General features: G+C 43.2%; 2 protein-coding genes across 2 annotated transcripts in view; one reads left to right on the top strand and one right to left on the bottom strand.

Moving 5' to 3' along the window:
• Positions 1-14,884: 14,884 nt before the first annotated feature.
• Positions 14,885-22,118, bottom strand: ky (kyphoscoliosis peptidase). Its single transcript, XM_029662436.2, has 7 exons — positions 22,011-22,118; positions 20,192-20,968; positions 19,839-19,977; positions 19,035-19,152; positions 18,690-18,881; positions 17,796-17,986; positions 14,885-17,527 (listed from the first exon to the last, which is right to left on the bottom strand). The coding sequence occupies exons 2-7, from the start codon at positions 20,933-20,935 to the stop codon at positions 16,215-16,217; spliced, it is 2,697 nt and encodes an 898-aa protein (XP_029518296.1). The 5' UTR covers positions 20,936-20,968; positions 22,011-22,118; the 3' UTR covers positions 14,885-16,214.
• A 1,115-nt stretch (positions 22,119-23,233) lies between these two features.
• LOC115130879 (solute carrier family 4 member 11) overlaps positions 23,234-26,805 on the top strand; it is a 42,719-nt gene continuing 39,147 nt past the window's right edge. Inside the window, exon 1 of the mRNA XM_029662433.2 lies at positions 23,234-23,433. Within this exon, the coding sequence (XP_029518293.1) occupies positions 23,376-23,433 (58 nt within the window). The 5' untranslated portion in view covers positions 23,234-23,375. The remainder of the gene's footprint in view (positions 23,434-26,805) is intronic.

The raw sequence follows: 26,805 nt of genomic DNA, 5'->3' as shown, positions 1-26,805 counted from the left end.
TCAAGTCAGGTACAGGACCTAGTCAGGCACAGGTCAGGTCAGGTACAGGACCTAGTCAGGTACTGGTCAAGTCAGGTACAGGACCTAGTCAGGTACAGGTTAGGTACTGGTCAAGTCAGGTACAGGACCTAGTAAGGTACAGGTCAGGTCAGGTACTGGACCTAGTCAGGTACAGGTCAGGTCAGGTACAGGTCAGGTACTGGACCTAGTCAGGTACAGGTCAGGTCAGGTACAGGTCAGGTACAGGTACAGGTACAGGTACAGGTCAGGTACAGGTCAGGTCAGGTACTGGTCAAGTCAGGTACAGGTCAGGTGCAGGTCAAGTACAGGTCAAGTCAGGTACAGGTCAGGTACAGGTCAAGTACAGGTCAAGTCAGGTACAGGTCAGGTCAGGTACTGGCACTGGTCAGGTACAGGTCAGGTCAGGTCAGATACAGGTCAGGTACAGGTCAGGTCAGGTCAGATACAGGTCAGGTACTGGCACTGGTCAGATACAGGTCAGGTACTGGCACTGATCAGGTACAGGTCAGGTCAGGTCAGATACAGGTCAGGTACTGGCACTGGTCAGGTACAGGTCAGGTACTGGCACTGGTCAGATACAGGTCAGGTCAGGTACTGGACCTAGTCAGGTACAGGTCAGGTCAGGCCAGGTACTGGTCAAGTCAGGTACTGGACCTAGTCAGGTACTGGTCAGGTCAGGTCAGATACTGGTCAAGTCAGGTACAGGTCAGGTACTGGCACTGGTCAGGTACAGCTCAGGTCAGGCACAGGTCAGATACTGGCACTGGTCAGGTACTGGTCAAGTCAGGTACTGGACCTAGTCAGGTACTGGTCAGGTCAGGTACTGGTCAGGTCAGGTACCTGTCAAGTCAGGTACAGGACCTAGTCAGGTACAGGTCAGGTCAGGTACAGGTCAGGTCAGGTACTGGTCAAGTCAGGTACAAGACCTAGTCAGGTACAGGTCAGGTACTGGTCAAGTCAGGTACAAGACCTAGTCAGGTACAGGTTAGGTACTGGTCAAGTCAGGTACAGGACCTAGTCAGGTACAGGTCAGGTATAGGTCAATTCAGGTTCAGGACCTAGTCAGGTACAGGTCAGGTCAGGTACTGGATCTAGTCAGGTACAGGTCAGGTCAGGTACTGGTCAGGTCAGGTACAGGTCAGGTACAGGTACAGGTACAGGTCAGGTCAGGTACAGGTCAGGTACAGGTCAGGTTAGGTCAGGTACAGGTCAGGTTAGGTCAGGTACAGGTCAGGTCAGGTCAGGTCAGGTACAGGTCAGGTCAGGTCAGGTACTGGTCAAGTCAGGTAATGGACCTAGTCAGGTACATACAGGTCAGGTCAGGTACAGGTCAAGTCAGGTACAGGTCAGGTCAGGTACTAGTCAAGTCAGGTACTGGACCTAGTCAGGTACAGGTCAGGTACTGGTCAAGTCAGGTCAGGTACAGGTCGGGTACAGGTCAGGTCCAGGTCAGGTCAGGTCAGGTCAGGTACTGGACCTAGTCAGGCACAGGTCAGGTCAGGTACTGGACCTAGTCAGGCACAGGTCAGGTCAGGTACAGGACCTAGTCAGGTACTGGTCAAGTCAGGTACAGGACCTAGTCAGGTACAGGTTAGGTACTGGTCAAGTCAGGTACAGGACCTAGTAAGGTACAGGTCAGGTCAGGTACTGGACCTAGTCAGGTACAGGTCAGGTCAGGTACAGGTCAGGTACTGGACCTAGTCAGGTACAGGTCAGGTCAGGTACAGGTCAGGTCAGGTACAGGTCAGGTACAGGTACAGGTACAGGTACAGGTACAGGTCAGGTACAGGTCAGGTCAGCTACTGGTCAAGTCAGGTACAGGTCAGGTCAGGTACAGGTCAGGTACAGGTCAAGTACAGTTCAAGTCAGGTACAGGTCAGGTACAGGTCAAGTACAGGTCAAGTCAGGTACAGGTCAGGTCAGGTACTGGCACTGGTCAGGTACAGGTCAGGTCAGATACAGGTCAGGTACAGGTCAGGTCAGGTCAGGTCAGATACAGGTCAGGTACTGGCACTGGTCAGATACAGGTCAGGTACTGGCACTGGTCAGGTACAGGTCAGGTCAGATACAGGTCAGGTACAGGTCAGGTCAGGTCAGGTCAGATACAGGTCAGGTACTGGCACTGGTCAGATACAGGTCAGGTACTGGCACTGGTCAGGTACAGGTCAGGTCAGGTCAGATACAGGTCAGGTACTGGCACTGGTCAGATACAGGTCAGGTCAGGTACTGGCACTGGTCAGGTACAGGTCAGGTCAGGTCAGATACAGGTCAGGTACAGGTCAGGTCAGATACAAGTCAGGTACTGGTCAAGTCAGGTACAGGTCAGGTACAGGTCAGGTCAGGTCAGATACATCTACTGGTCAGGTACTGGCACTGGTCAGATACAGGTCAGGTCAGGTACAGGTCAGGTCAGGTACGGGTCAGGTACTGGTCAAGTCAGGTACTGGACCTAGTCAGGTACAGGTCAGGTACAGGTACTGGTCAAGTCAGGTACTGGACCTAGTCAGGTACAGGTCAGGTCAGGTACTGGCACTGGTCAGGTCAGGTACAGGTCAGGTACTGGTCAAGTCAGGTACTGGACCTAGTCAGGCACTGGCACTGGTCAGATATAGGTCAGGTCAGGTATTGGACCTAGTTAGGTATAGGTCAGCTCAGGTCAGGTACAGGTCGGGTACTGGCACTGGTCAGGAACAGATCAGGTCAGGTCAGGTACAGGTCAGGTACAGGTCAGCTCAGGTACATGTCAGGTACAGGTCAGGTACTGGTCAGGTACAGGTCAGCTCAGGTACATGTCAGGTACAGGTCAGGTACTGGTCAGGTACAGGTCAGCTCAGGTACAGGTCAGGTACAGGTCCGGTCATATACAGGTCAGGTCAGGTCAGCTCAGGTACATGTCAGGTCTTGTGCAGGTCAGCTCAGGTACAGGTCAGGTACAGGTCCGGTCATATACAGGTCAGGTCAGCTCAGGTACATGTCAGGTACAGGTCCGGTCATATACAGGTCAGGTACAGGTCAGGTACAGGTCAGGTACAGGTCAGGTACAGGTCAGCTCAGGTACAGGTCAGGTACAGGTCCGGTCATATACAGGTCAGGTCAGGTCAGCTCAGGTACATGTCAGTTCTTGTGCAGGTCAGCTCAGGTACAGGTCAGGTACAGGTCCGGTCATATACAGGTCAGGTCAGCTCAGGTACATGTCAGGTACAGGTCCGGTCATATACAGGTCAGGTACAGGTCAGGTCAGGTCAGCTCAGGTACATGTCAAGTCTTGTGCAGGTCAGGTACAGGTTAGGTCAGGTACTTGTCAGGTCAGGTCAGGTACTTGTCTGGTCAGGTACAGGTCAGGTCAGGTACTTGTCTGGTCAGGTACATGTCAGGTCTTGTGCAGGTCAGGTACAGGTTAGGTCAGGTACTTGTCTGGTCAGGTACAGGTCAGGTCAGGTACAGGTCAGGCAACCCCTTGTCCTGGTTCAGTCCTCTAACACTAATGAACACAGATTATAGAGTTGGACTCTGCCAAGTGCGTACCACTAGTATTACTGCCCTTTCACCACTCACCCACTGGTTCTGCTGATAAAGGCATCACTCCAGTTGGCCAACTACCTCGACTGAGGCATTTGCTAACGTGCTCATGTCCTATTGAATAGCATATTACATACCCTTCATGTCAGAATATTAGCTCTACTGTTTATATTGCTTATTAAAGGGATAGTTTAGTCAAAGTGTACATTTGTTTCTTTACCTTAAAAGCAGTCTATGGACAAATAAAGGACATTTTGACATTTTGACATTTTGGTTTAGTTCAACTAGCTACTGCCTCCAACCACTAATATCTCTGTGTTAAATATCATGACTAAATCTGCTTTAAGGAACGGAAACAAATATGTGAATTTGTAATTTGGCTTAGCTATAACTTTAACGTGACATACCGTATACTGTTAAACTGTTAATGGCTGTGTAATGTAGTTTTACACACAGTCCAGACTGTAGACTAGGGACTATATCAGTTTTACTGAAAATCCTTGTTCAACCCTGTTAATGCATTGCCAATCTTCCCTTCCAAGATCATGTGATTACCCTGCTACAGTTAGCAGGCTACTTGGTCTTTCCCACACTGTCAGGACTAGTGATCAGACGGCTTGCAGACACACACCTCAGCTGACTAATCTGGACACAGGACCCTGGCTCGCTACAGACAGTTGACACCTACTGTATGACTTCCTGTAATATTCCACTGGAATGGAAGTCCCATGGATAGAGCTGGCAGGGGAGCAGGTCTTAATTCAAAGATCATGCTGAAAGTAATGGGAGAAAAAGGACTGACATGATGGGAGAAAGATAGAGATTTTCATGGAACATAAAAAGAAAATCAAAGTAGACATTTTTTTCTAGAATTCAAACAAACTGCAATGTGCCAACATCGATCGCACCTGACTTTTAATATCAATAATAATAATATATGCTATTTATCGGACTCTTTTATCCAAAGCCATTTACAGGAATACGTGCATACATTTTACGTATGGGTGTTCCCGGGACTTGAACCCACTATCCTGGCGTTGCACGTGTTAACAACAAATATAATTGCGCAAACGTCTGGGAAATTGCCTTTAAATGTCAAGTGTAGTGAGATGTCGGCGCAGTGTGGGTTCTTTGAATCCAGCTTAAGTTCAGTATCTGATGACCTAATGATAATGATAATAATAATTTAAAAACATACAAAATAATTAAAAAGTCACTAGATAGCGAGCAACAAAATCCGACTTATATCACTCTCATTAGTTAGTTTAGTTTCCGCCATGATCACAACACATCTCCCACGTGAGTGTCCTCTCCAATATGTATTCAGGCTCATAATGTGTTACATTTGTGTCATAGCTACTTAAAGGCCTCCATCCCTGGTTGAGTACATTGTGTTCCTTCCCAGAACCTCCAGCGCTGCTGTCAGGGAGCCTGTCTGGCAAGCAGCCAATGGGGCACACGTTGAAAGCCTCTTGATGCATAGCTGTGTGTAAGTGCGTGGCTGTGCATCATCAATAAGGATATAGTGCTCCACTGTCAATACGAACCTTTCGAGCTGTACATAAATTGAATATAAATTACACTGTCTCAAACTCTTGAGTTTTCACAGTGGGTATCATAAGTATCCGCCTCCCTTGGAATTTTGCACATTTTGTTTCGTTACAAAGTGGGATTGACATAAATTTAAATATGATTTTTTTTGTCATTACCACATTTCCACCCACAGTTTTTATGCAAGTAGTCAAAGTTTCAGTACAGATTTGTATATAGTACCAGTCAAACGTTTGGACACATACTCATTCAAGGTTTTTTCACATTTATTTTTACTATTTTTTACATTGTAGAATAATAGTGAAGACATTAAAACTATGAAATAAGACATAGGGAATCATGTAGTAACCAAAAAAGTGTTAAACAAATCCAAATATATTTTATATTGGAGATTCTTCAAAGTAGCCACCCCTTGACATGATTACAGCTTTACACACTCTTGGCACTCTCTCAACCAGCTTTACAAGTCACCTGGAATATATTTCAATTAACAGGTGTGCCTTGTTAAAAGTTAATTTGTGGAATTTCTTTCCTTCTTAATACGTTTTAGCCAATCAGTTGTGTTATGACAAGGTAGGGGGGACTTTGAGAAGATTGCCCTATTTGATAAAAAGACCAAATCCAAATTATGGCAAGAACTGCTCAAATTAGCAAAGAGAAATGACAGTCCATCATTACTTGAAGACATGAAGGTCAGTCAATGTGGAAAATGTCAAGAACTTTGAAAGTTTCTTCAAGTGCAGTCGAAAAAACCATCAAGCACTATGATGAAACTGGCACTCATGAGGAACGCCACAGGAAAAGAAGACCCAGATTGGAAATCTCTCCTTTGGTCTGATGAATCCAAATTTGAGATTTTTGGTTCCAGTCCCTGTGTCTTTGTGAGACGCAGAGTACTGTAGGCGAATGGATGAGCTCCGCGTGTGTGGTTCCCACCGTGAAACATGGAGGAGGAGGTATGATGGTGTGGGGGTGCTTTGCTTGGACAAGCATCCAACAAGTTCTCAGCATATGTGGGAACTTCTTCAAGTGTTGGAAAAGCATTCCAGGTGAAACTGGTTGAGAGACTGCAAAGAGTGTGCAAAGCTGTCATCAAGGCAAAGGGTGGCTACTTTGAAGAATCTTAAATCTAAAATAAATGTTGATTTGTTTAACATTTGTTTGGTTACTACATGATTCCATATGTGTTTATTTCTTAGTTTTGATGTCTTCACTATTATTCTATAATGTAGAATATAGTAAAATAAAGAAAAGTATGTGTGTATACCCATACCAAGTATACCCATACCATGATGCAGCCACCAACACTCTTGAAAATAAGGAGGCAGTTACTCAGTGATGTGTTGTGTTGGATTTTCCCCAAACATAAGGCTTTGCATTTAGGCCAAAAGGTTCATTCCTTTGCAGTGTTTTTTAAACTTCAGTATTACATTAGTGCCTTGTTGCAAACAGGATGCATGTTTTGGAAATATTTTATTCTGTATATTTGTATTCTTCTATTCACTCTGTCATTTAGGTCATTATTGTGGAGCGACTGCAATGTTTTTGATCCATCCTCAGTTTTCTCCATTCACAGCCATTGTAGCTGTTTTAAAATCATCAATGGTCTCATTGTGACATCCCTGAGCAGTTTCCTTCCTGTCCTACAGCTCAGTCTAGAAGGATGACTGTATCTTTGATCTGTCTGGGTAGTTTAATACATCATCCACAGCATAATTGTTTACTTGACCCTGCTTAAATATGCACTGTGAGTGTACAAAGCATTATGAACACGTGCTCGTTCCATGACATAGACTGACCAGTTGAATCCAGGTGAAAGCTATGATTACTTATTGACGTCACATGTTAAATCCACTTGAATCAGTGGAGATGAAGGGGAGGAGACAGGTTAAATAAGTTGTTGACCCTTGAGACAATTGAGACATGGATTGTGTATGTGTACCATTTAGAGGGTGAATGGGCAAGAAAAGTGGCTTTGAATGGGGTATGGTAGTAGGTGCCAGGCATACCGGTTTGTGTCAAGAACAACATCCAGCCAACTTGACAAAACTGTGCCATATTTCCTGTGCTTTTTTATATGTCCTAGGACAGACACTTCAAAACCTTATTCTTTATCATTTTTTTCACTCTCTTGTTTTGCTATTTATGAATGTGTTATTCAATGTGTTTCTATGGGCACATTTTATTTCCATTTTTTGTTGGATACCTAAAAGGGTCCTAAAATGTGAAATCAAATAACTAAATTGTCCATGGTATGAACATCTTAAAACAATTCCATATGTTAACTTAGACCAGAACTTGATGTTAGATTTCACTTGTTTAGCATTTACATGGGCAATCTCAGGACTATGTCTCCTTACAAGCAATGCTAACTTGGCTGTCACTTGTCTCCTTACAAGCAAGGCTAACTTGGCTGTCACTTGTCTCCTTACAAGCAAGGCTAACTTGGCTGTCACTTGTCTCCTTACAAGCAAGGCTAACTTGGCTGTCACTTGTCTCCTTACAAGCAAGGCTAACTTGGCTGTCACTTGTCTCCTTACTATTATTCTTCAAGCAAGATGACATCACATTTGACCATCAGACCAATTCATTAAATGCCCTACTCCTTGAAGTGTGCAGCATTGAATCCAGGCCTAGGTCTGTTTACATCTGTCTTAAAGATGATTTCCACATAGCATGATCATTTGGATAGCCACTCTAGCTTAGCCCTCATGTGCGCTCAAGCAAGCATGCTAGGTAGTGCTAGGTATCAACAGCCAATCCAGGGAGTGAACCACAGTGAGTGAATCACAGGGAGTGAACCACAATGAGTGAATCACAGTGTGTGAATCACAGGGAGTGAACCACGGTGAGTGAATCACAGGGAGTGAACCACAGTGAGTGAAACAGTAACTGATAGTGTGGTGTAATAATCACCTCTCTCTGAGTGGGAGGTTGCCTGGTAATTTGTCTCCAGCCTGGGACATGGGGAACTGGGGCTATTTATAGTGCAGCTGACCTTTACCCAAATGTCTGTTTGTCTTCAAGAGACCATGGCTTTGTTCATTCACTGTGCCAAGCCGCGTCCAAGCCACGCATGGTCAAATGTGAAGTTATTGTTTGTGACTAAGTTCTGCTTATCAAGTGAATACAATGTTATTTCTCAGACTGTTGAAAGTTTTCATCTTGGGGGGTATTATTAAATAAGTCTATGTTGTAATTACGTAATTGTGTGTGTTTTAGGCCTTGGGTTGGTCTTAAAAATACTGTACAAGAAAGTGGTCAAACTTTCCGCTTAACAACTGCTAGTGTACACTGAGTATACCCAACAAATTTTGGTCTCAATTAGTCAGAGCAAGGTGTTGAAAGCATTCCACAGGGATTCTGGCCCATGTTGACTCAAATGCTTCCCACAGTTGTCTCAAGTTCGCTGGATGTCCTTTGGGTGGTGGACCATTCTTGATACACACGGGAAACTGTTGAGTGTGAAAAACCCAGTGGCGTTGCAGTTCTTGACACAAACCGATGCACTACCATACCCTGTTCAAAGGCACTTAAATCTTCTGTATGCCCATTCGCCCTCTGAATGGCACACATACCTAATCCATGTCGCAATTATCTCAAGGCTTGAAAATCGGTACATAACCTGTCTCCTTCCCTTCATTGATTGATGTGAATTTAACTAGTGACATCAATAAGAGATCATAGTTTTGGATTCACCTGGTCAGTCTACGTTATGGAAAGAGTTCTTAATGTTTTGTACGATCAGTGTAAATTACTATACTTTTGCTAATACGTGTATTACAGGATCCTGTAATAAATGGTTAACACATAATAAATGTGTTCACAAATTAGGACAAACATCTTTACACATTTCTACAAACTGTATGAATGGTCAACATACTATGTCTGTAATGGTTTACCAACCGCTTCTAAAGACTTTACCAACTGTTTATGAACAGACTATATCAACCGTTTATAAACAGACTTTACCAACTGTTTATGAACAGACTATATCAACTGTTTATAAACAGACTTTACCAACCGTTTATAAACAGACTTTACCAACTGTTTATGAACAGACTATATCAACCGTTTATAAACAGACTTTACCAACCGCTTATAAACAGACATCACCAACCGTTTATAAACAGACTTTACCAACCGTTTATAAACAGACTTTACCAACCGTTTATAAACAGACTTTACCAACCGTTTATAAACAGACTTTACCAACCGCTTATAAACAGACATCACCAACCGTTTATAAACAGACTTTACCAACCGTTTATAAACAGACTTTACCAACCGTTTATAAACAGACTTTACCAACCGCTTATAAACAGACATCACCAACCGTTTATAAACAGACTATATCAACTGTTTATAAACAGACTTTACCAACCGCTTATAAACAGACATCACCAACCGTTTATAAACAGACTTTACCAACCGTTTATAAACAGACTTTACCAACCGTTTATAAACAGACTTTACCAACCGTTTATAAACAGACTTTACCAACCGCTTATAAACAGACATCACCAACCGTTTATAAACAGACTTTACCAACCGTTTATAAACAGACTTTACCAACCGCTTATAAACAGACATCACCAACCGTTTATAAACAGACTATATCAACTGTTTATAAACAGACTTTACCAACCGTTTATAAACAGACTTTACCAACCGTTTATAAACAGACTTTACCAACTGTTTATGAACAGACTATATCAACCGTTTATAAACAGACTTTACCAACTGTTTATGAACAGACTATATCAGCCGTTTATAAACAGACTTTACCAACCGCTTATAAACAGACATCACCAACCGTTTATAAACAGACTTTACCAACTGTTTATGAACAGACTATATCAGCCGTTTATAAACAGACTTTACCAACCATTAATAAAGACTATACGAACTGTTTATAAACAAACTTTACCATTAGTTTATAAACAGAGCTCACCAACTGTTTAGAAACAGACTTTACCAACCATTTAGAAACAGATGTACCATTAGTTGTATGCCTGTGTATCCACCAGAAAGTGACAAAGATATTGTATAGGCTATGTATGAGACAAGAGTATCCTAAAATAAACTTGAACAATGGTACGTTGATTGATTGGGAAATGATATCTCCATTTAAAAAATATTGGCAATTGTTATGCTATTTATCTGAGCTCATCAGGCACCTCAATTTCTATTCTAATTTCTTTTGAATTTCAGAAATTATACACAGATTATCTTTAACAAAAGAACACCTAGGTACACCTTTTTCATCGTCAATCTGTGTGTGCATGTGTGATATGCACACCTTAAAAGTTGTTTCCCTTTATATCGGCACAACCTTTCTGTGTTGAATGGATGCAACAATAGACCTTATTATCTAGAACCTGCTGTGAATTATATTGTCTCTCACATTGCTTAACTCAACCATGCAGTGACAGCTGTGGGTACGTGTATTCAACTGAAGTGAGTGACACTAATTGTGATGATAAATACACCCGTATTCACGCCATCCTTTTCAAATACAGGGGACCCCAATATACAAGAGGACACATCTGTGTCATAACAGAATCATCTAAATAATATGACTGTCAGTGATGAAATAGGAGGAGAATAGGCAGCGTGTGGACATCTTTGTCGTTGGCACATGGATATATCATCACATAATTGACTGTAATTTGAGCACACTCCAAGTGTTGTTCAGATAACATTTGGCAGCAACACCCTCCCAGGGGCATGTGCTAAGCCCTACAGTATAAATGTATTACTCAAGCATATATGTATCATGACGACCAAGTATGTGTACACTGAATAATGCATCTACATGAAATGCATTGATTACATAATGTCCTCATTTACATTATGCCTTCATAATCAAGGGCTAAATATGTATGTTGGTACACTCTGTACTACACCATTAGACAGTCATTGACTTCTAACTCATTCAAATGAATAACAGAGAAATATGACAAGGCAAAATACACAATAGTTCACTATTTAGTGAGCAACTATATCCGCAGTTATATTTAAAGCCACTGTTAAATCCTTAATGGTGAAACTAGCATGTCCGTTTGTGATGTTACAACAACAAAGAAATTACTTCAAACAACAAACACTGTATTTTCCCCCTCGGAAATCATTGCACATCATTGCACTTCATTGCACTTCATTGCACATCATTGCACAACATTGCACATCATTGCACATCATTGCACATCATTACACACATGATAGAACAGTAGAGTATGTATTGCCATGTTTTTACCACGATGCTGGACGCTCCTCGATGCTGGACACCCCTCTCCTCCATTTCATCAACAAAACCAAAAACAATAACAGATGTGCTGGGGGGCCAACAGTGCTTCCCCTTATGCAGATTCCAGCTTTAAGGCATTAGAGGTACCAAAAGTCCAGCATTCACAGTTTCAAACCTTATGCTACAGTACATAGCCACTAGTATGTGCTAGGCTATAGTAGGTTGCGTTATGTGTAATGTGCTGTCCCTCAGGGGAATGGTGATAATCAGTCCATCCGGTGGAAGATTGTCAAGCAGACCAACACCCCTCGATGGCACAGCCAGACATAGACTTTGCCTGGGTTCAACTGACTGGTCACTACTGAGCCCCTATTGAATCAGGCTTTAATGGAAGCTCTAGCCACTTCAAATGGGACGGCTGATTGAGGTGTGTGTATTAAAACTAATCAGACGCCTGCTCACCTTGAATAAGGTGCGTATGTGTCTGTTAAAGGGACAGGTTTTCCTTGCAGTGGGGAGAGTTTTATTGAAGTCTCATCAGATGCATTTTATTCTATCAATCATATTTATATGTTTACTTGTTTAATCAGTTCACTATTACATCAGGAGAGGGGGGGGGGGTTAAATACTAGTCAATTAGCTGTGGCTGTTAGCTAGAGCTGAATGGGCATTAGTTAGGTAACTTAGCTAGCTTGCGCTTGGTTCCAAAACTGAACAAAATTTCACTGTCATTATTGATGTCCATGGGGTTCAATCTAATTGACATGTTTTGGCCATAATGATCTTTCCACCAAATTTCCCTCCATTATAAAAAATGTAGCTCGCTGGCATAGGCAGGTCAGTCCTTAAGTAGCAATGCCCCACCCAGGATCTGTCTTTTTCAGCCATCTATTTCCTGTGTTTTTAGGGTGCAAAATACACTTCTCACTTACATTTCCCTCTGTTGATTTTTTTCATTTTACTACTACGACTCTTTCATACTCTTGCTTGTGCCTGTTGTTTTTTCCCCGTTAACATTGCGACGTTATGATGTTACGTTGGTAAAAAATAAACCAAAATAGCTTCTTAGCAAAGAGCAATCTCCCAAGCAAGAACCCCGCTAGCACTTTCTGGGAGTGGTCTGAGTGGGGAGTTGAAAACGAAAAACCAGCTATTACTGGCAGAGAGGTTTGGAACTTTCTTATTGGTCTACCCTTATCGATAATAATTTTACAAATTCTTTGAATAACGTGGCTAGTACAGATATACTTTCATTGACATTCCTGACCACTTTCCATTTTTCTACTTCTCGTTGGCAGCTGGATATAAACAGACATTCTCATTGACCTCCATACAAAAGTTCCTTGCTTGGTGAGCGAAAAAAACAACATCAAAAAATGCCACCTGCAGGAGAAGACAGATTTTGGGCCCAGTTATCTCTCTCTCTCTCTCTGGTGCAGGTAGGCCTAGCCAGAGGAAGTTTTTGTGGTTACACCCCTTTATGTTAATGAATTCATAAATAAAAAATATCTTCACCCTTTCTTCAACTTTTACATTTATTAGAATTGTTTTGAAAACATTTGAACAATTTTGATGACCGTTGCTACTTTAAGTTAACAACATCGGCTAAGGTGTCCAACTTCGGTTGGAAAAGATGCACTGACTGCCTTTCCCAAGAGCAGTGGCAGCTTGCAAGTCGTGTCATTAGCTTCTGCTAGCTCGTTAGCCTCCTTCACAGCCAACTGTCTCCTATCAAACTATTAGATAGCAAGTTAAGTGTTGGCTTTTCCAAATATATATGTTGTTGAAAACACAATTTCCCGATCAGTAGGGATATAATGAATTATGCTTTCTGCGCTTATAATGCATATCAATGTTTTATAATGATACTATAACTACTTATGAGCAATTATAGTGAGTATTATAAGGAACTATAAGTGTATTATACGGCATTATAAATTGACTTACCTTGTAAGGCATTATATGTGTAAATCTCATAGAAAGTGTAACTAAATGTAACTAAATATTACATGTAATTGGCTGTTATCGAGTCTTGGATGTGTATCACAATGGACTGTGCGGCTTTGACTAGACCACTCTTAGACATGAATGGTCTGCTTGTGTACCACAATAGCAATTTCATGGAGATCAGTGTATTGCTAGGTCTCAAACATGCTGTAGTGGCTTCCTTTCGTCTTTACCATAGCCACTGCCCAAGCCTGAAGCGGGGTTGTTTGGTACGCATACAGTCCACACTCAAGGTTTCCAAACGGCCAAACATTCAATGACATCCAGGGATATGGTGCAACAAAAATGTTTATTCTTCTTATATCTAACAAATAAATTATTCTCCAATCAACTTAAAGCATAGAATACTTGATATGGAAAATACATATTATGACCTGTCTGTGTGTCTGTATGGTCAAAAAACTATACCGCTCCCGCATCTAGCAAGGACTCCCTCCCCCGAAGGCCCAACTTCCTGCCTTTATCCTAACACACTTACCACAATACAATGAATAGGCAAGAGGGGGGGAAAAAACTGAGTTACACTAACAACAAATGAATATATCTCAATCAGGTAAATATAAATCATAAAGGTACGTACCTAATATTTCATCATTTACATTAATATTTAATATATTTACACAAATATACATGGAGCTCCATATGTTCGGTCTTTATACAAATATGTCCAAATCGGCTCTAACACATGCAGTCTCATACTCTTTGCCTTAGCCTCTACCTTTGATGTTGCCAAGCAATGTTCGCAACTACAGACTGGCTGAACAAATGTTTGTCATTCTCTTTGGTGTATAAATATTGAAGGTGTGAAGCAAAGTGCAAGAGGGGAAAAATGGTCTTTGATTTGCGTGAGCGAGCAGCAGGTACAGGGAATGGTGCGAACAGGGATGAACATGATCCGTGCCTACAAGTGTAGGATCTTAATTTGATCACCCTGTTGCAGTAGAACTTTAAACATTTAAAACATGTAGTGTATCTGAGATTTAAAAGTTTTAAATATCAACCCCTACAAAAATGTCAATTTATTATAATCCACATAATTCACTGGTGTAGCAAAATGGCTCAAATTAAGATCCTACATATTTAAAAGACTATGTCTGGCTTTAGCCAGGGGGTGACATCATCTAGCAGGCAGGCTGACTAATGGAAAATATGCTGAGCTCGCTGTTGACATAGCAACTGACACAACAGTAAAGAAGGTGAGATCCACAGCCCAGATGTAAAATAAAACCAAAAATAAGTTGATGGTGAGGTGGTGACAATGTCCACAGAGCCAGGGTTCATAACTCTTCAGATTTCATAACATCTTATAAAGAAGACTGTTCATGAGATAGTGTTGCATTACTTAGACATACAGTATCAGTACATAGTGTTCATTATGAAATGAGTTTCTGTGCTAGAGGCCAAGTACAAGCTAAAGGTGTAAAGGGCTTCAGACACTGATTTCACCTTCATATAAGCTGTCAATAATGAAAGAAATCATATCCAACGGGAGTCTAATTGTCACATTCGTTGTACAGAGGTGACCAAGGCGCAGTGTGATGAGAATACATGATACTTTAATGAAGACGAAGACCACTAAACAAACTATACAAAACGAACGTGAAGCTATAATATACTGAGTGCAAACACAGGCAACTAGACATAGACAATAACCCACAAAATACCCAAAGAAAATGGCTGCCTAAATATGGTTCCCAATCAGAGACAACGATAAACAGCTGCCTTTAATTGAGAACCAATCTAGGCAACCATAGACATACATAAAACACCTAGATGGTAAACAACCCCATGAACATACAAAAACCCTAGACAGTGCAAAAAACACATTTATTTATTATTTATTTACCTTTATTTTACTAGGCAAGTCAGTTAAGAACAAAATCTTATTTTCAATGACAGCCTAGGAACAGTGGGTTAACTGCCTGTTCAGGGGCAGAACGACAGATTTGTACCATGTCAGCTCGGGGATTTGAACTTGCAACCTTTCGGTTACTAGTCCAACACTCTAACACATACATCACCCACGTCACACCCTGACCTAAGAAAACAAAGAATACTAAGGTCAAGGCGTGACACTAATATAGAGATAAACACCCATCTAGACAAAAAAAGACTTGAATAAAAAAGGAAACAACAATGATTTGTGATTTAAAAGGGTTTTATTAACCTTCAAGAGAACAGAACCTTTTGAAAACTTGAAAGTCTAACCACTAGCACCTTCTTTAGCAGTAAAAACACAAGTCAATAACGTGTAACAGACAATATAGGATCAAAGTATTGCACAGGATAAAATAACTATCATTTTTACTATTTTCTACATTGTAGAATAATAGTGAAGACTTGGCCTCCACAATCACCCGACCTCAACCCAAGACCCTTGAATGAGTGTGTCCAAACTTCTGACTGGTACTGTAAGTATAATAACTGTTTCATCCATCATTGCACAGCTCATAAAGCATTCAGCAATTCATGTTACTACTAATTTAATAGGATTCTGACAAATGGTAATGATTCTAAATGCATTTTTATACAGAGCAGCAAAGTCCATACTAATAATTATTATACACAGGAAGAATGAATTTGTGTTTCATACAGCACCTTGCAAGGAAACTTTGAGGCATAGTCAGGTATAATTCTCTGATGAACTAAACAAACAAACAAATCGGAACCAGAAACGAAAGCTACAAATCATTTCACATTTATGCCATTCAGTACCTCTGTCAAACCAAGGTATTTCTGATGGAGCACCTTATTCCTTGAGCCTAACCCATCCGTGCTTTACTGTGCTTCAACAAGGCTATGGTAAAAGACCTGTTTATACAGTCTCTTATTAATCCCTCGCCTCCCCGCCCACCTGCTTATCGCTTTACATTTCGTTCTGCTGGCTCAGCACGTCGAAGGACATGATAATGGCCATGTCAGTGGAGCCCCCTCCACCCCCGCTGGCTGCCAGTTTGAGCTGGGACATGCTGGCCCCGGTGAACACCTCTCCCTCCCACACACGGCTCTTACTGAGCTGCAGCTCCATCAGCTGCTCTCCCACCACGCTCACCCTCTGGGCCCCAGGCACCCTGACCCTGAACAGCACCCAGGACAGGGGCTCCAGGAGACCCCCGCGGGGCTCGAACAGCACGCTGCCCCTCTGCCAGGCTGTGTAGGTGCAGGGGAACGGAGGCCAGCTGCTCCCTGAGCTGTTGCACAGCACAAAGTCACATAGCAGACTGAAGTCCTGGTCAGTGGAGGTTTTGGCGTAAAGGCCCAGCTTGTAGACTCCGGCCTCGGGTAGGGCCACGCTGATGGTTACTTTGCTGCTGTTGTAGGTGAAGAAGACGTGCCGGCAGAGTGGGTGCCCCAGTCTCTTGCGTTGTTCCTTGAACAGCACAGCGTGGAGCTCCAGGTCTTGTTGGTTTTGGAAGGTAATGTTGCATTTGCCTTGCTGGGTGCTCACCAGCGCCCCCGTGTGGCTGAACTTGGAGAGGCCAGCGTCTTGCGTCCGGATGCCAGGCCCACAAGCAGTGCTAAGGGCAGTGGGAAAGAGCTCATTGAGGTTGATAGTGCCTCCTGTGCAGTGCAAGAGGAAGTTGCCTCCATTCTGGAAGCCGTCTTGGGGCCGCTCGTAGTTCCGAACAAACACAGACAACCGATAGTAACCTAGATAGGGACAGAGGACGTTACAGGTGAGGCGGTCAGATTGGATTTGAGTTGCCAGACACCTCTTGGCTATGGACGGATCAAGGTCTTTCTGGGTCAGTTCACACAGCATCATGAGTGGTCTGGAGGTGTGCAGGACAAGCTCGAAGGAGCCAGTCTCCGACACCGCAGCCTCTGCTCCGTTGCTGCACTTCTTAACCCCCAGGCTCTCTGCGCTCCGCTGCAGACCCCAGGACAAGAAGGGGTTCTCAGGGAGTTCTTCAGTTGGTTCCTGTTCTGGACACTCCACCAGGAGAGAGCAGACCCAGCTGAACGTCCCTGAGTTGTTGCCTGACCGGGCAAAGATCATGACGTCATACGTGCCACCTGTAGGGGGCAGCAGTCGTAACCTCATGCTCTCCCGGGTCACAGTGAGCAGGCCAGATGAGCTATTGACCGCTTTGGGTTCACAGCCGCTCCGCTGAGAGATCTGGTAGGTGAAGTCGACAGGCTTGGTGAACTTCATGGACACCGAGGCCTCACCATTTTCTGACCAGAAACAGAAACAGCAATTAGCAAAATCAACATATTGTACAGTATAGGCCTGAATGATGGTACCTCTTCAATGGTAACTCTTCAATGACATATTCATCTACAACTACTTTATGACTAACTGTGAATAACTTCTGTGAACAGTGTCCACTTTCAACAACGTGTTAGCCTACCATTTATGTTGTATAATTCAACCTTGAGCACTAGTCTCCAGTTTTTTATGGACTGTGCCGCCATTTTTGTTTTATATGGATGCAGGACTGACCTGTGACCAGCAGGAAGTGTTTGGGATGGAGGAGGGTCAGACCCAGTCTGTAGAACTCCGAGGTCTTTAGAACCCTCTTCTCAAACTCCTCCAGTGGGATGGGATCGTCCAGAAGCTGCCACTCTTTCTCATCTGGACAGTGGGAGTTGATGAAGTCCTCAGGGTCTGTCAGGAAGTAGAAGTCATCGTACCTGGACGACAAGGAGAATGGCTTAATAGCAGAAAAGCTAATGCTAATGCTAATCAAAGTGACAATGTTTGGGAGATGTTGCAATAGTGTTTTTAAAATAAATTCCACAAGTACACTCTGATAAAAAGATGGTATCTATAACCTAAAAGTTTTTTTTTGCTGTTCCCATAGCAGAACCCCTTGAAGAACCCTTTTTGGTTCCAGGTAGAACTCTTTTAGGTTCCATTATAAAGCCCTTTCCACATCTGGAACTAAAAAGTGTTCTACCTGGAACCGAAAAGTGTTATCATATGGGGACAGCCGGAGAATCCTTTTTGGAACTCTATTTTTACATGATTGTAGTGAGGTAATTCCAGTCTTATTTGGCACTAGTACTGTTGTATGTATGGTCCTGTGGACCACCTTGTTAGAATTGGTCCATTACAAAAATAGCCTTTGTAATGAGTGGCAATCATCATTACTTGTTTTCATCATTATCAAGTAACACGGTTCTTGACATTCCATGCACAAATAACCCACAGGGTTTATTTTAGAATAGCTAATCAGACACTAGCTCTTTGCTATTCTTAGTGATTCAATTGCATCTATTGGCAGCTTGTCAACATAATAAATGTTGTGCTCAACAGTATAGTATGTACTTAACTCTGTGCTAGCACAGTTACCAATCATGTAGGCCAATTGCTTTACTTGGAACTCATATTCACCTCTTAATAAAGGCTTTGTTGTCCATGTCTACTCTCCCTGCTCCCCAACATGCGTCCAGTAGATACCAGTGGCCTCCCAGTTTCACTGCGTTCCACATGTGGAGAGACTTGGTGTTTTGGTAGCTCTGGCCTTGCCTGTACCCAATACCTTTGCCATGGCCAGACACCTCTTGGCATTCGATTCCTGCCTCCCTGCAAATAAGCAGGAAACATGTAAGGGTGGAGTGCCTGATGTGTTTATTACTGACAATGGCATGCAATTTTAGACCACTCAATTGTCAATATGTTTGATGTTTTTATTTGATTTTTACAAATGATTTTTCAATGGACCAAATGCTGTCTTACTGGCACATCTGCATGCAGACGCTGGAGTACCCACAGCACACGCCCCGACCCGTCTCAATGACCCTTTCTGGGGAGCACAACTTGTCCGTCAGGCCAAGGTAGCCACTTACGTCGTACTCTGCAAAAAGAACCGCCCACCCCATAACATTTAGGGAAGGATATGTAGAGAATTATGCCACTATCTTGCATAACTCAAAATGTCACGATCAAGGTATTTTGCAATCAACTTCCCTGGAAAGACTCCATGTCTAACATTGGGACATATGAAAAAAGACACAGTGTAACTTAAATTGAATTATAAGGATTTAATCCCCCACTATAACCACGGGACTGCTTGCCCATTTAATTAGATAACGAGGCCACTTATCACGTCAGACTGAAACTGTGCGGCTATTTCATTAACATTTCCAGTGGACCCAGAGTGAGATGAATGAATGTCTATTTTAATGAACGTCTGTCCTCGTTAGGTTGAACCGCAAGGTCCCATCCACCAACAGCTGATCCCTGTATATACGCAGTGGAAATACCTTAGGGTAGCATTGTTAGGACAGCTGTGTAGGGATGGAAAGTTTGGGATGTATATCTAGTATGGTAAAGAGCCTAATGAGACCAACTCTTACCTTTTAGTATGGGGCTCTAGAGTAAAGCTCTCTGATGCACAGTGTTCTAAGTGGTGTTATGTTATTGGCAGGTTGCTGCATTGTCGCTGCGCTGTCGTGAGTAAGCCGTGGGTTGGATAATTGAGAAGGTGTGTAGGAGTGTACGGCTGTTAAAAGTGTGTGTGTGTGTGTGTGTGTTACTGACCGATGTTGTGGCAGAGCCAGATCCAGATGGCTCTCAGTTTCTCCAGCTCATTCTGTGCTCCTTCTGTGATGGTCTGCGTGATGGTCTGGGTGATGGTCTGGGTGATGGTCGGAACTGAGAAGATCTTTTGACTGAGCAACTGCAAAACAAACAGGATTTATGGAGAAAAATAAACTTAAATGCACACACACACACACACACACTCACACACACTCACTCAAGCATTTAAGTGCACAAATATACACACGCACGCAGAGATGTACAAATATATGCATAGACACACATACACATACACACACACACAGTGGTATCCTACATGCACACACAAAAATAATACACTATTAGAAACAGACTTTTCCAGTATTGATGGCATGGTTATCCACACTGCTGAATACTTCTGTGGTGGCAAAGAGTTCCCTTTTGAGCATTTTTTTTGAGACGCTTCCACTCTTCACTGTACTGGAGCTCTCCCTTGGTCTTGGCTGGAGTTTGGGCTTCACCGGGGCTCGTCCTTCCACATCCCTCTGTATGTCCCCCTCCTCCCTCCTCACTGTACTCTTCTTCACCACCCTGAGGGAGTAAGCAGCGCACTCATCTGACAGCTGTCGCTTGGTCATGGGTCTCTGGACCTCCAACTCCATGGCAGCCCATTTCTGAAACACAGAACTAGTCTTGGACTGGGCCGCACCGGCAACAGTTTCCACTGTCGTTTTGGTTGCTACGGTTGACGCTACAGTTTTGTGGCTTTTCATGATATTGCTGTTATTTAGTGACAGCTTCCACTCTTGCTGGACAACTGACGGACCTTTTTTGTCGTCTGACGTTGTTTTTGAGGTGTCTTTAGAGTGGCCATCTTGGGGTTTGGAGGCTTTCTTTTCACCACTTTCCCCAGTTTTGACCTCCTGACCTGAGGCCTTCTGTGTGGCCTGAGGGTAGGACTCCTCCTCGGTCACTTTAGTGTTGTTGCTGTTGTTGCTGTTGTAGCAGTAGTGCTGTTGGTACTTGTTGGTAGGGAGGGGGCAATGGACGCTGCGGAGGTTGAGGGATCTCTTTGGGAAAGGGACCTCTACAGACCTCATGTGAAGAACATTGCCCATCGTTTCCAGTTTTGGTTATATCGGAGCAGAAAACTGAGAGAGAAAAATAACTGTTAATTAAAGACACAATATTAAACCAATTAAAACTGATCCTGGGACACAGAGGTGTAAATAATAACACTGCAATAAGAGTGAAAGTTATTTGAATCTGCACCTCTGCACTGTGAAGTGAAGGGCAAATAATACTAAATTCAGACTGAAACTTGGTATCTTCAAAAAAGACAATGGTGTAAAAAAGAAGGTTCACACTCAAGGCAATGCTGCTGGAGAAAAAATATAGGCATCAAATTATACCTGAAAGCAGATGGTTACTATTGATAGTGTGGGTAAATAGTAGCTTTATGATATCTTCTTCCTCTATACATCTGTACTCATATGCCCTTCATACACACAAATATACTTCTGTAAACGCATCAAATAAATGACAGACGAAGTCATTACGAAGAGAGACCATGCTATTGCACTTGACATGTTAATTAAGGTAAAATACAAGTTTTCTCTGTGTGTTTCTGAAAATGTGACAGCAATATGTGAGTTGCAGATGATTTGTGCTATGTGCAGACGATGTTGTCTTAGTGTGTGCTATGTTAATCATATACAGTAGCAGCAGTCTGTACAGTTAGTCTTATGTTAGTCTATGTTAGGGCTGGATTCAATCCATATCGCCGAGGTATCCTGGAAGATCAACTTTAAAATGTATCGGTAACTTCCGATTGAGCTGACATATGCAGCGTTTACCGTGAATGCAGTTTCATTGCCTTTGTCAATCGCACTATAAAGTGGATCTTCAGCGCAACAGATTGAATTGAGCCCTTTGTCTTATCGCAGCAGCTTGCAGAGTTTCATGATAACCTCAAACTGAACTATACAGATAATAACTTGCAAATGAATCGTAATAATGCCCAGAAGTAAACACACACGCCATGCCTCATATTCAAGTGATATTCTCAATAAATCCTAAAAAATGGATTGGTAAGAGAGTAATGTATTTTTGTTGTGTTTATGGATCCCAGGAAGATTAGTTTTCCTCATGGTGTCAGCTAATGGGATCCCAATAAAGATAAATTATTCCTACCTGGTGTTGATGCTTTGTCAGCAATGGTAAATCTGTCTGGCTGTCTGTCTGTGTTCTCTCCATCTATGTCTTGACCGATCTCACCTCCCGAACCTGTGTCTGTTTTATACTCTGTGTGTCTCTCCTCGGGGCTGGGATGTGTAGGGTTTCCACGGCGAGGGGATGACAGACCTAAAAATACTACAAAGCAGCTGATAGAGACCAATGGCACAACTTTCCACGAGCGCTACCCTCCAGGGGTAGGGGTGGGCTGAGGGTCTGGGGCTGCAGAAGGGAGCCAATGGGGGGCTCTGGGAAAGGTGTGAGATTTTGAGGAGGTTAGAGGTGAACTGGGTTCATGCTAACACATTTTTTTGTTTGTTTACTTCAATTGTGGTACATTTGAAAGTACTGTATTTAAGGCTGACAGAGCTGTAGTTTTATCTGAGAAATGTTCCACGTGTGGGAGATAAACTCCATGGGTGGCAACATAAGTATGTTGAAAGCATTAGATTAGATTTTTATTTAGTCACACGCACACGGTCACCGATGTAGTTGCAGTGTACAGTGAAATACTGAAGATCCAAGCTCCAACAGTGGAGGTGTGAAGGAAACAAGAAAAATAAAATATAATAATAACAATACTTATAATATATACATATTTACAACTGTGACCATTATTCCGCCGTCTCCAGGAATTTGTTACAGTCGGGTGGAAAGTGAGTACCCATACTCATATTCATACTCCAATATTTCTGCCCAGGTGTATGAAGTGATGCACAAAACAAACTGAGTAAGCACATTTGAGAAAAGCACTAGACAAAAAGAGAATGTTTTTTAGCAGCTCTAGGCGATGTGCCATCTGTTGGTGCCATCTTAGCCATTGAAGGTGTTACTGTTTGCTCAATATATATGGCTGCACACCCCACCCCTTGTCTTTGATGGAATTTAGGAGTTATATCACAGGCTGCTAAGTGCCATTGCAGCAGTTGGTGCTGCAGCCACAACCAAGGTGGTCCATTGCAGAACATTCAGTTTAACAGTGAGATAGTCCATTGGTAAGTGGAAGGTCCTTCGTTCAATCTGTCATCTACATTTAAATATCAAAGGTGCCCCCCCCTTCTTACCTCAAGCATAAGTGACCAACTCCACTGTGATTGGTTAAGAAGACTGTGAAATGTTATTCATTGATAGTCCCCTGTACCCTCTACCTGTGGGGCCTGGCTGGCTTTGTGACAGTAACCACTCATGCTACACATCCCACAAAGCCTCACGAGTCTCTGTCACACCGTCTCATAGCTTCACATAGCATTTCTGGTCTGTGTCCAGCAACCTCTGACTCTGAAGTGACTGACAAAACGACAAAACAACAACCTTGACGGTGAGATGAAAACTGAGAAGGAGCCGGGGGTCGTACTCATCACAGCGAATAGTGTTTTGGAAGGTAAGAGAGTGTATTGTGTATCTCACGGTCTACAACGACTTGATGATGGTTCAAGTACAATGATGATTAACACTATGAAACACTGAATATGGGTTATTTATGAAAGCTTGTTAATTGTCAGCAGTCAAGTTAGACATATGGACTGAGTTTGGAGTATTTTGATAAATGTTCAGGGGCGGACTGGGACATACTGTGTCTCAAAGCCATATAAAATATATTGGTTGTAAAATAGTTGCTATTGAGTTGAATATTGGGAAATGCAAATTATACCTACAGAAAGCTGAGGCCCTCCTCTTTTCGACAGGGACATGGGGGCGAAGCTTCCAAGGCTGTGTTTTTCCTGTAATTGCATTTTGAAATGTTACATGATCGGAACACATTTTTCTTTCAAGTGCATGGATGGGGGAGGAGGCGAGGGCGCAGGGGCAGGGCAGACACTTTCATTACAGGAATCCTGTGGATAATGCACTTTACTGTTTTACCAAATCATGGTTTTAGCCTTCCAAAAAAAGGAAGTTTTGAGTGAGGTGACAATGTAGAATGTATTTTTTCAACGTTTACAGGCACCCTTTCCGATGACAGAGGCCCAGCAGGTCTCTTTACTGATGCTGTATTTGAGTTTGCATGACCCCAGCTCAGCTGGCCCATCTTGGTAGGGGGGCCGGCCGTTGCCCACTGATCAGCTAAAGGCTCATTATAGTACAGTGGTTCCCAACCAGGGTACTAGGACCCCTGGGGGTACTTGGCCTATCCACAGTGGGTAGTTAAGAGACCATAGGCCTACTGGTAAAATGCACAGAGAGACATTGTGCAACAACAACAAAAAACTATTATCTTAAAGGCTCAGTCCCCTTTTTTCATAGTTTTATTTTTATATAAAAAATATATTTTGGTTTGTTTGTGTCATCAACCCCAAAAATGGTGGTGGGGGTGGGGGTGGGGGGGGGGGGTTCCTTATTATTTTCTATGTTTGGTTAGGTCAGATCAGGGTGTGACTCGGGTGGGAAAATGTTTTCTATTTCTTTGCTTTTGGCCGTGTGTGTTTCCCAATCAGGGGCAGCTGTCTATTGTTGTCTCTGATTGGGGATCACATATAAGTTGTCATTTTCCTTTTGGGTTTTGTGGGATCTTGTTTTCTGTATAGTTTCTTAGCCTTACAGAACTGTGCGCTTGTTGTTTTTTTTGCAGGTTTAGCACTACGAAGTTTTACATTCGTTGTGTTGCTTATTGGTTTTTGGTGGAACATTAATAGAGAAAATGTACGCCTACCACGCTGCACCTTGGTCCGGTCATTCTCCACACGAGGAGTGTAACAGTAACAATAAAACCAAACCAACACCTAGCTCCACTTTGAGCCTTTCTACATGGGTCTTCCGGTCCCTCTCTGCTAATGGACAGCTAAGCTGTTTACCGGCATATCCAACAAAAGAGAACAGAGATCCAACAGACTTGCCCTTATTGGGATCAGGTCTACGGCCAAGTAACATCCGGTAGGTTCCTGTCCAGTTGGGTTTAATTTCCCTCCCAGTATTAGGAGGGCCCTGCATGTCAGCTCTTGCTGCTCCAGACCAAAAAACAGATCTGGCCGAAGCCAGGTTAAAACAGCCACCACCTAACCTCCAAGCTAATTATATTCAGGTGTGTGTAATTAGGCTCTTACCCTTCCGGGCCACCCTCTCTCCCAAGCAGAAATATACCGGCCTTCACACACCCACCTTCTCTCTCCATCACACTTGGTTTGTACCTGGAAATGAAAACTTTATTTCCAAAACGTTATATTCACCAATTTTTTGTATAATTGCTTATGGGTACCTTCATGTGTGTGTGTAAAATATGACTGTTCTCAGATTTTTTATTCATAGATTGTATGTGTTTTTTGCAAAACGCTATATATCCATTGTTTAGCTGGAATACACGGTTCATATCCTGCATATTTGACTGTGATATGTGCTTGTCTCACCTAGCTATCATAAGATGAATGCACTTCTGGATAAGAGCATCTGCTAAATGACAAAAATGTAAATGTTTTATGTACCGATCGTAACATTATGACTAGAACTACTGTTCCCTGAAGGAGGGAAAAGAGGTACAACATACTATATGGAGTCACACAGTTGAAGGATCTACAATCATGCCTGACAAGGCCAATGAAATCTGCACCTCCCTGGAAGCCCGCCTTCCACAGGTGATAAGCGTGAGGCTTGGATTCATTCCTTCAATTTAATACCGTTCTTCGACAAGCCCAGGGGCTAAACATGTGTTGTACCTCATTTCCCATCCGTAAAGATCTACATCGCCTCCTGCCAATAATGTCCCATACCTGAGAGAGCTTCCACTTCTGAGAGAGATGGTCCAACATAGATAAAAGATCTGCATCCTCCAAAGCGAAAGCATGTGCGCACTGCTCTCCAGCAATAGGGAGCGAGCCAAGGTTAGGAGGGAGACAGTCTCTCCCCATCTGTTGATGCATGCCGCCAGCCGGCCCAACAAAATCAGGGGGATGCGCTTGAGCGCCAGAAACTCTGGATAATCTGTCGTGATCACCTTGCAGGATACAACTCAGCCCATAGGAGCCCCCTGACAATAACAGAGGGTCCCACCACTGGGTCAAGATCCGTAGGCCTATCAGAGACACCCGAAGTGATCGGCTAAGGCTGCGAGATGCGTCCAGGTGAGGGGCTAGCACAGTATCAACAATAGCCACACGGGAATTACTTCCTCACAGAAGCCATCTTCCCCAGTAGGCATAGGCAGTGGCGTAAGCGCACAGTGTTCCCCAGCCAAAATGTGGCTAAGCAAAGCAATAACCCAGACACCCTCCGTGGGGATAGAAAAGCGTGATACGCGAGTGAGTCTAGCTCGAGACCCAGAAACAGAATGCACTGAGCTGGAGTCAGACAGCTCTTATTCTGGTTTCTTATGAAGCCTAGAGATTAAATATGGGACAGTAGCATGGATATGTGTAACAATGCTTGCCCCCTCGACTCCACCGCCACCAGCCAATCGCTGTAACAGCCGGCGGCTCGTGAGCATTCTGAGCATGTAGACTCTGAGGTACTTGCTGAGGGCTCGTAGGTCTAGAACACAATGCAAAGTCCCGCCCCTTTTCGTAACCAGGAATACCGGCTTTACCAGCAGTCCCTGATCTTCCACATAGCAACCACTTGGATTGCCTGCTTCTAGAGAAGGGAGGATATTTCCTCAAAACAGGCACTGACGCCTCATGAACAGTCGATGTGATGACGCTGCCGAAGTGTGCGGGACACACAACAAATTGTAGCCTGTACCCTGACATCACTGTTAGCATGATCCAGGGCCACACTGCGCATGCGCTCCATTGGTCGGAACAGACAGCGAGACTCCTGTGAAGTA

This window comes from Oncorhynchus nerka, linkage group LG6 (genome assembly GCF_034236695.1).
Source record: "Oncorhynchus nerka isolate Pitt River linkage group LG6, Oner_Uvic_2.0, whole genome shotgun sequence".
In the NCBI taxonomy this organism is placed as follows: domain Eukaryota; kingdom Metazoa; phylum Chordata; class Actinopteri; order Salmoniformes; family Salmonidae; genus Oncorhynchus; species Oncorhynchus nerka.
Note: the sequence above shows the minus strand (reverse complement) of the source record. Positions and strands in the feature narration are given on the sequence as shown.

Coding starts and splice junctions, on each gene's coding strand:
- ky (XM_029662436.2), bottom strand. CDS start 20,935: ATGGGCAATGTTCTTCACATGAGGTCTGTAGAGGTCCCTTTCCCAAAG. Junction 19,153..19,838: donor CTGGCTCTGCCACAACATCG/GTCAGTAACACA, acceptor TTCTTTTTGCAG/AGTACGACGTAAGTGGCTAC. Junction 18,882..19,034: donor GTCTGCATGCAGATGTGCCA/GTAAGACAGCAT, acceptor GCTTATTTGCAG/GGAGGCAGGAATCGAATGCC.